Source organism: Sesamum indicum, linkage group LG6 (assembly GCF_026168435.1).
Source record: "Sesamum indicum cultivar Baizhima isolate 11 linkage group LG6, ASM2616843v1, whole genome shotgun sequence".
NCBI classification, from domain to species: domain Eukaryota; kingdom Viridiplantae; phylum Streptophyta; class Magnoliopsida; order Lamiales; family Pedaliaceae; genus Sesamum; species Sesamum indicum.
Window position 1 is genome coordinate 3,375,647 of NC_142662.1, and position 8,987 is coordinate 3,384,633.

General features: G+C 40.2%; 1 protein-coding gene across 6 annotated transcripts; it reads left to right on the plus strand.

Annotated features, from left to right (window-relative positions):
• The first annotated feature begins 1,454 nt into the window (after window positions 1-1,454).
• On the plus strand, window positions 1,455-4,856 carry SR45A (RNA-binding (RRM/RBD/RNP motifs) family protein). 6 transcript variants are annotated; one of them, XR_848075.3, is made up of 7 exons: window positions 1,455-1,593; window positions 2,552-2,574; window positions 2,677-2,751; window positions 2,847-2,958; window positions 3,112-3,261; window positions 3,409-3,506; window positions 3,670-3,727. XR_848075.3 is itself a non-coding variant. In XM_011084078.3 (7 exons), exons 2-7 carry the CDS (start codon window positions 2,552-2,554, stop codon window positions 4,525-4,527), a joined length of 1,125 nt encoding a protein of 374 aa, XP_011082380.1. In that variant the 5' UTR covers window positions 1,456-1,593; the 3' UTR covers window positions 4,528-4,856. The 6 variants fall into 6 exon arrangements, 4 of the variants coding, with proteins under 4 accessions (XP_088738084.1, XP_088738085.1, XP_011082380.1 ...); XR_848076.3 differs by having other exon boundaries at window positions 3,424-3,506; XM_011084078.3 differs by lacking the exon at window positions 3,409-3,506 and adding an exon at window positions 3,827-4,856 and having other exon boundaries at window positions 1,456-1,593; window positions 3,670-3,733.
• Window positions 4,857-8,987: the final 4,131 nt, after the last annotated feature.

Sequence of the window (8,987 nt, forward strand, 5' to 3'; positions counted from 1 at the left end):
TACTTTTTGGTCGCTTCATCTCGCTAACTCACTAAGCGACCTACTTTAACGACCTCAGAACCAAACACTGACTTAAGCATCGGAGGGTCTTAGCTAGAGGCCACCCCAACAAGCCTAACGATTTGTTTCTTTTCTCAGGGCCCAATCACTAGTATGGGGGAGGCAGCGACCTCGAACTGCTTGGAAGACCAACTCATTCGACCAAGAAGGTCGCGTGAATTTCGACCCGAATCAAATTCATATGCATGGAAGACTTTTTTTTTTTAATCGTAGTTTTCCCCACGGATTTTTTTGATAAAATTTTTAATCAGACAATATATGATTGAGTATTAAATGAATAATGCACTCATTTTCGTTCATTGGATTTTTTGTCCAAAAAATTCTTTCTAGTAAAGTTCTGACGTGGGATGTTATAAATTGATAAACATCCAAAGGAGGTGTTCTATATTTATTTGTGGATTATCATTTTTCAATATCACTTTATATCCTTATAATTACAAGTTACTGTATTTTTGTAATTCATCTCCCCACATCATTATACTGATTTTCCTTTTATATGGTTCATCTTCATTCATTAACTAAGCTACAAATTATTTAATTCTGAATTTAAAACCCTATAAATAATTCAAGTGAATAGCAATTTATTCTACTATGATATTGAAAATGAGCACATTACTCCACTATGAAAAAAATATAGCGATTTACCCCTCTGCACTTGTTAAAATGAAGCAATTGAACTATACAGAGAGGTAAATTGCTTTATTTTAAAAAATATAGAGAGATAAATTATTGTATTTTAAAAAATATAGAAAGGTAAATCACTATTTATTATTTCATGAAAAGATAATTCGCTCATTTACGATATCACAAAGAGGTATTTACGATACCATCGTTTTATATTAGTTCATAAAAAGTTTGTATTTTTAAAAGTAATCTTTATAAAATAATTCAAGTGAATAGCAATTTACCCCACTATGATATTGAAAATAAGCACATTACTCCACTATAAAAAAAAATATAGCCCGCTTGTTAAAATGAAGCAATTTACTTCTACAGAGAGGTAAATTGCTTTATTTTAAAAAACATAGAGAGGTAAATTATTGTATTTTAAAAAATATAGAAAGGTAAATCACTATTTATTATTTTATAAAAAAGATAATTTGCTCATTTACGATATCACAAATAGATATTTTCATTTTTCCCAAAATAAATCACCTCACTTCGTAATGAAATAAGAGAAATGACATAAAATGTCCATTCCTCTCATTCTAGTCATTTTATTACCATCGTTTTATATTAGTTCATAAAAAGTTTGTATTTTTAAAAGTAGTCGTTTTTTACTATCAATCAAAAGGTGGGGTATTTGTAATTAAGAAGGGGAGGTTTGTGCAATTACTTATAGGAATAGGGGGAAAGGTGTAATAAATCAAAATATAAATGATCTAAAGATCAGCTTCTCCAGAAACTTCTTTTCGTCTTGCAGCTATAAAAAGGCGCTTAATCTGTTACCAGATACATCCACGGAAAGAGGGACAGAGCGAAAACGTAGAGAAAGAAAATAGTAGTCGATCGATTGACAAATCGCTTCTCAAGGTGAGTCTTCGAAGGATTTTGTTGGAATCTTATGTTTTACCTGGGAATGAAAATTTAATTTATTGTTCAGTGGTCTTTTTCTCTATTGATAACGACGAATTGGGGTGATATATGCGGAATTCGATGGAATTCCGATCTGTGGATTCCGTATTGTTTGATTGTATTTTTCCTTACACAATTGAAATAATCATTTCTTTTTCCTTTCTACCTAGGCCTGAATTTTACCACGCTTGTTATTTTTTTTTATTTTTTTATTTTCTGTGTGTTTATTTCTTTTTATTGTTAGATGAATTTCATAATTTGCAATTCAAACCGAAACTTTCCAACATTCTTACTAAGTTTAATTGTTTATCACGATGTTGAATTTCTTTGACATATCTAGGTATCAGTTCACTGTTGGGACGATTTATTATTATAACTCAAGGCTTTATTTTGAAGTGTCAAAAATCGCTGATGTATCTGTGTTATCTGAAAAGGGGTTTGTGATTTTAGGGCATATATAAAGGGGACGGAGTTCTTAGTTCATTTGTGAGACACGATTGATGAAGTTTATCTATTGAAGCTTGTAATGATTTCATATGCTCTGTTCTTATCATGCCACATGTTAAGAAGTCTAGCTCCGAAAGATATAAATTAATTTTTCTGGACTCATCCAAGTTGAGGTATCTGTCAATATATATTACATATTTTTTAGGTTGCATTCAGTGATACTGCGATCTCTCAATTTTATTGGAATGGAATGAATTTTCCCTTTCTTTCTTTAGTTAATATTAGTTTTTCTATGTGTGAAAGTACGATCTTACATCATATTCAATTGAATTGGTTGCTCGATGAAGTGCCCTTGTTCAATTTGTTTTTCATTTGATATTCACTGTTAAGTGAAAGTGGTAAGCCTAATTTGGAGTTACTGATGATATTGTATTGATTGATCATATTGTATTGATGTCTGTCTATGCAGATGTCATACTCCAGGAGATCCAGGTGTGTACTAAGTTTTTGTTTTATCTGAATTCTACTGTTCTAATTAGTGATTTACTATGAAGTATCTACTTATCATTTTGAAATTTTATCCATACTCCACAGGTACTCTGATTCTCCTTCACCTTACAGGCGCTACAGTAGGTCTGTCTCCAGGTCTCGGTCAAGGAGTAGGTCAAGGTAATTTGTGGACTTGAAGTATCTCATTTCATTTGCTTTCTTGACTTGGACTTGACTAAAGTAGGATAATACAACTGATGATTGTCAACTGGCAGGAGTCGTGTATCCAGTGATGCTGAGAATCCGGGAAATAACTTGTATGTGACAGGGCTTTCAACCCGAGTGACAAAGAGAGACCTTGAGAAGCACTTTTCAACTGAAGGAAAGGTATAAGTGGATGCTGTGTATGAACTGTGAATTTTGTTGAAACCTGGACGGTGCTTTGCAGACTTAGTATCAATATTATCTTGTATTATGGTGTGTGCTGATAACTCTAAGCCCATTATCTGATAAATTGAAATGGATCGTCTGGTTTTTCAGGTTGAGGATGTCCACCTTGTTGTTGATCCATGGACACGGGAATCCCGTGGGTTTGGCTTTGTGACTATGTCAACATTGGAGGAGGCTGATCGTTGCATCAAGTACTTGGACCGTTCGGTGCTTGAGGGCAGGGTTATCACTGTTGAAAAGGTAAAAAAGTGTTGCTCGTAGGCCTTTGAACATTGTCGACCTTTGCATTCTGTTGTTGTCATTGTATGAAAAACTCTGGCAATTATTATGTTCTTTCAATTTACCGATATATTGAGCTTGAAAGTTATGCTTTCTTTTCGCCTGAAGTTTCTGTGGCAACAGGGCAGCTGTGTGTAGCAGCTCTTCATCAAACTAACAAATCAAATCAAATACATCAAGCAAATAGCAGACTGTTGTTTCAGGGGGTTGTATGCCCTGCTTTTGTCTCTTTCTTTTGCTCTTTAACCTTATTGCTATTCGGCTGCTGCAGCCTTAACTTTCCCAACTGCTGCTTACATGATGTCAATAAAGATAATGCTGTTGGGATTCGGAGATGATCAGTCTCATGAATTGTTTTGAATTTTGCAGGCTAGAAGGCGAAGAGGACGCACCCCTACTCCTGGAAAGTATCTTGGGCTGAGAACCGTTCATGGTGAGATGTATACCTACTCTGTGATTTTGGTTTAATTATTTTAGCTGTCTGCTATCATTCTAAGCTTTCTCAAAAATTGTTCTGCTCATGTAGTGCGTCGTAGGTCTCCTAGCTACTCAACTTATTCAAGAAGTCATTCACCTCGATATTCATCTGAAAGAGATAGGAGCCGCAGCCGGTCTTATTCTCCTTATTATAGTCGTCGACGCAGATCGTACTCACCTTACGCACGTCGTAGATCATATTCTCCATACTACATCCGTGGAAGGTCTTATTCCCGCTCTCGTTCTAGGTCATACAGCAGGTCTCCTGTAAGCAGGCGAGATCGTTCCTACTCTCCTTACTACAGGGACTATTCTCCTGATGACCGTTATTATAGGAGACGTTACAGGTCTTCACGGGACTACTCTCCTGATGATCGCTATAGGGGCCGACACAGGTCTTCTGCTCGAAGCATTTCACCTAGACATCGAGTTAATTCAAGGAGAAGTTACTCACGTAGTGTGACACCCAGACGATCGAGGAGTTACTCACGCAGTGTGTCCCCAAGGTACTCTCGACGAAGCTACTCCCGGAGTGTCTCTCCATCTCCCAGGAAGAGCTCAAGGAGGGACAAGTCTTGCAGTATGTCCCCAAGACAAATTAAAAGCTTGAAGAGGAGTGCTTCCCTTTCTCGCAAACGTGCACAGTCCCAAGATAGTCGGTCCTCAAGAAGGCACTCAAGGAGTCCTAGTGTTTCTTCATCGTCTAGATCTGGTTCAAGATCAGCTAGTGCTGAACCTTCTTCTCCATAGTTCGACTGCACGCTTGCTGTTACTGTAGCTGTACTTGTAGCTGCTTTTGGGACCTGGTGGTAGTTTCGTTAAATATATGATCTAGGATGTGGATTGGTGGATATAACTGTCTGGGTTATGATGGTGGTATAAATTGGGCATGTTACGCACAAGATTGCCGAGGAGGCTGCTGTGTGTTGTGGACCTCCACTCTGTTAAACATTATTTGTACTTCTTTGTTGTGCTCTGACTCTCTGTCTTTGGGCATAGCGATTTGACTTTGTCATCCCGTACGTCTGGTGATTTGTATGTTTCTTATAGCATGGTATTGGGTTGGACCTTAGAGTGTTTGACTTGGTGTTGGCTGAGCAGTTATACCATTTTAGTAGATGCAATGGTTTTCTAGCTAGAAGATCGTCAATGGGTGCAAGAAATTCTTACGTTGAACGGCGCGGCATCAATCATTTGCTCCAATGTTTTCCCTGTGTAAGCCTGTCTGGTCGTTGATGAGGTCAACATGTAATGTGAAAAAAGATAGTGAGGCATATAAGTTGAGGCAAGGACAGTGAGGTACGTAAAGTCGCTGGGTGCGGCGACAGATATCCTTACGGACATAAGCTAGCTCGTGACTATATTCATCCTTGTCTTATCCGATTTTGGAATGGTAGGGAAAATGGAGATGAGAGGACTTCTACAATCTTTAAGTCTTTAACTAAAAAGCCCTTTGCAATTTTTACAATCTTCTAGCACTAGCTAAAAGATACATCAACTTGGAGGAGGTTAGGGAATACAAAAATATTGTCCTTGGTGAAAAATACAAAAAAGAAGAGGACAAGAACCTATTTCACCTGGATGCCTTCTCGAAATAAGTCATGTCCCGAAGCAGGCATTCTCCTAAAAAAATATCTTCCACTAAGGAGGCATCTCCTCAAAAAGTAAGCCTGCTTCCAAACGGGCATTTATTTAAAAAAAAAAGTAAAGATATTAGCTGATGATCTTTAACTTGGAAAATGGATGGTTTAGTTAAGAAATAAAGCAAAATTGGTTCTATGGCGTGGAAAGAACAAAAAAATGATAGCCTATTTTTATTATTATATATGTTTTATTATTTATTATTACTTAGAAAAAAGGAAATGTGTGTTGGTTTTCAGGAAACTATTTTTGGTGTGTGCTCTTGTTTTCAGAAGTCTGGTAATTAATAAATGGCTTAAAAATTCTTTTACGGGCCTTGGATGGGCCTCCAAACATCAGCTTCTAGAAACTGAATAAACTCTAAAAAGCCTATTTAAAAATAATTGTTTATTTAGGTTTATTTTGCAGGCTAATTTTGAAGGGCCCAAATAATGGACCACTGAAGCCAACTTTCTATTTTAGTGTATAATAACAGTCCATAGTCATAAAAATTGATTCCAAATGCCACAAGATTTAAGTCGGAGTAGCATACTACATATTTGGACAACATAGCCTTTGTCTCCTTTACAACATGACTAGTGTAATTTTGTTTTACATAAATTAACATATTTTGCATTCTATCTTTAATATTGATCCGGCTCGAGAACTCAGCTTCTTTCCCAGCCAGCGATCTGCTCGGAGTACGTAGTTTAGAAGGTTTTCTGCAAGCAAGAAACGAACGTCACTTAGCCGGGATAAGTCCCGGCGGAGGTGCTCCGACGCTCAAGTTAGTTTGTGGTCTATGTGAGATAGCTCTCCAGGTTTAAATGAAGATAATTAGCTCAAGAACTCGCCCCAAAAAAAACTTACCTCTGCGCCCTGCGACCTCTTCCCTTATATATCCTGCTATCCAGTGATATCAGTAAGCTTATGCGTGTATCCACGTTCAGTATCCACTATCCGTGAATGGTGTTTAAGCGTCCTCATTTTTAGGAGTCAAGTACGCTCATGTAACTACCAAGGGATTGACCCTTGGTCAAAGACCTTCAAATTGTGTAGACCGCTTTACCCTCGTCCGAAGGGCATATTGGTCTTTTATAATATCACCATCATCATTACTCCCCCACTTTTCGAGTGACGTCACCCTAGCATTCGAAAAGTCTCGTCCGCCTGCTGAAAGGATCTCGGAGCGTTTTCGATCTTACACGTGTCGCTCATCGGTCGCTTCTGCCCTTTATACCTTTTTTGAAATACAGATGTCATTTACTGGTAGGCTAACGGTCGAATTAGAAACCGCCTTCCTCGTAATATATATACAAACTCCTTTCAAATTGCCTCTTCCTTCCCCTATACTCGCAAACGTCTACTTTCCCCTATCCTCCCAAGCGTTGCTGTTCTGAAGAATTCCCTCTCCAGTAGCTTTCTTCTGGTGTCTTCTTCGTCGCGTTTTCCTGTCCGCCCTCGATCTCCAATTCCAGGTACTATGTCTTCTCCTAACCTTTCTGACATAGGATCTAATTCTGCTGCTGTCTCTTCTTCGTCTGCCCCCTCTGATATCCTCCTTAGAGACTTAGTACCTTCTAGACGTGGGTCTCGCCCTTCCGCCTCTTTAGTTAGGTCTGATTCTAACGAAGCTCCTGCACCCGAGTACTCCCCCTCTACCTTGCAGCCAAACCCCTGGATGGAGTTATCTAGTACTGTGAGGTTACCGGTTCAAAATATAAGGGAAAAATTTTTTATCCCTTCCAATTATGAAATACTCATCCCCGGCCCTACTGATCGTATGCACCGACCTCCACCTGGTTTCTGTTCTTTTTCCTTGCAGCATTTTGAAGCTGGGTTGCGTTTCCCTTTAGCTCCTTGCGTAGCCCATATCTTACGCCGTCTAGACATATGCCCTATGCAACTATCCCCCAATTCGATTCGACATATTATCCTTTTCGTCATCGTTATGCGGGTACATAGGTTTGAGCCAAGTTTTGAGAATTTCTGGTCTTTGTACTCTTTTACTACCTCCGCACGGTCTGGGGACGCCGGTTTTTTCTACCTAACTTCCCGTAAAGAGTGTAGATTCCTCGACCCTCTTGCTTCCAATGTTGGCCCTTGGAAAACCAAATTCATTTTTGTCAAAACTCCCATTGGTCGTCAGTGGCCTTTTTCCCTTGATTGGAAGGTAGACAAACCGACCCCTTTGACCGAAGGTGAGGGACTAGATGGGGATCAAATAAGCAGCATCACTACCTATCGGTATAATCCGAAGAAGCTTTTAGTAGAAGAAATTCTCTGGCTTGCTCACTTAACACCTGCTCCCCTCCAGGTGGAGGGTTCTTTAGGTGATATAACTTTCCAGATTTTATTCTGTCTGACCTGTCAATTTTTTTCTCTATTCACCCTCCTTTTTCTATGTGCAGTAAGTATGGTAAGCCAAGCCCGTCTCAATCGTCGACTTCGAGCTCAATTCGAAGCTCGATCTCGCGCTCGGAGTGCCGTACCAGAAACCTCTTCCCATCCTACCCCTGCGGGTTCCTCGACCCCCGATGCAGATGTTCTCCCTTCTACGGGACCTACTCCGATCGAGATAGGTAGCGAGGAAACACCCTCGAGAGGCTTTCGTCAACCTGCCTCCATAATCCCTTCCTTCAGTGCGAGGTCGCAAGATAACCTCTTGCCTGCTGAAGACCTTGCGGAAACCTCGAGAAAACGGAAGTCCCGTGGTAAGTCTCCCCTTCGCCCCAACTCCATTCGATCACCATCTCAGTCTGGTGAGGGAGAAATACCATCCGAAGAAATTAGACGGGAAGAAGAGAGGGATATGAACGTACTGCGGAGTGTAACAGAATGTTGGAGGGCTGCCCGGTTAGACCTACGAGGTGCAGATCATCCTCGAGCTCACCTGGAAGGTGAAAAATGGGTTCCCGACTGGCAGATCTCCCCTCGAAGTTCTGTCTTCAAACCCGATCAGGGCAGGATTCCTGGGAATTGTATGATGCGAACTGCCTCCCTGTCGATCAAGCTGCCCTTTTACATACCCCTTTCACCCGAATGGAGGAGCATTGTGCCCATTCCTTAGTTCAGGTATTTTTCCTTCTAACCCCCTTTTTCTTTCCTTCACTGTATCTGACCCTCCTATTTTCTTGCTAGACGGCAAACTTTATTCGGGGTTTAACTTTGAAATGTGCCGGTTTTCGTCAAAACCATCTCCGAGCCGACCACGCTAACCGAGAGTTGAGAGCTCAAATTTCAACCTTCCGATCCAAGGAAGAAGAATGGTTACGGTCGAGGTCGTTGATGGAAGCCCGTATTAAAGAGTTAGAGACTCAAATGGCTTCCGAAACCGAGAAAGCGACCGCTCTTGGGGAAAAAAGAGGATTCGAAGCTGGCCATGCCGCGGGGAAGATTGCGGGAAGTCTTGAAGGTCGTGAATCCTTCCTCAAATCTGAGGAATACACGCAGAAAATTCGCGAAGCTCGCCTTAGTGGTGTCCGGGACTTCCTGAAAACCTCGACCTTTGACACTGCCATAGAAATTAAGGCAGCCGATTATCTGATGCAAGGGTTTGACCGGTGTAAGTCCCAAACGACTTTTCTACA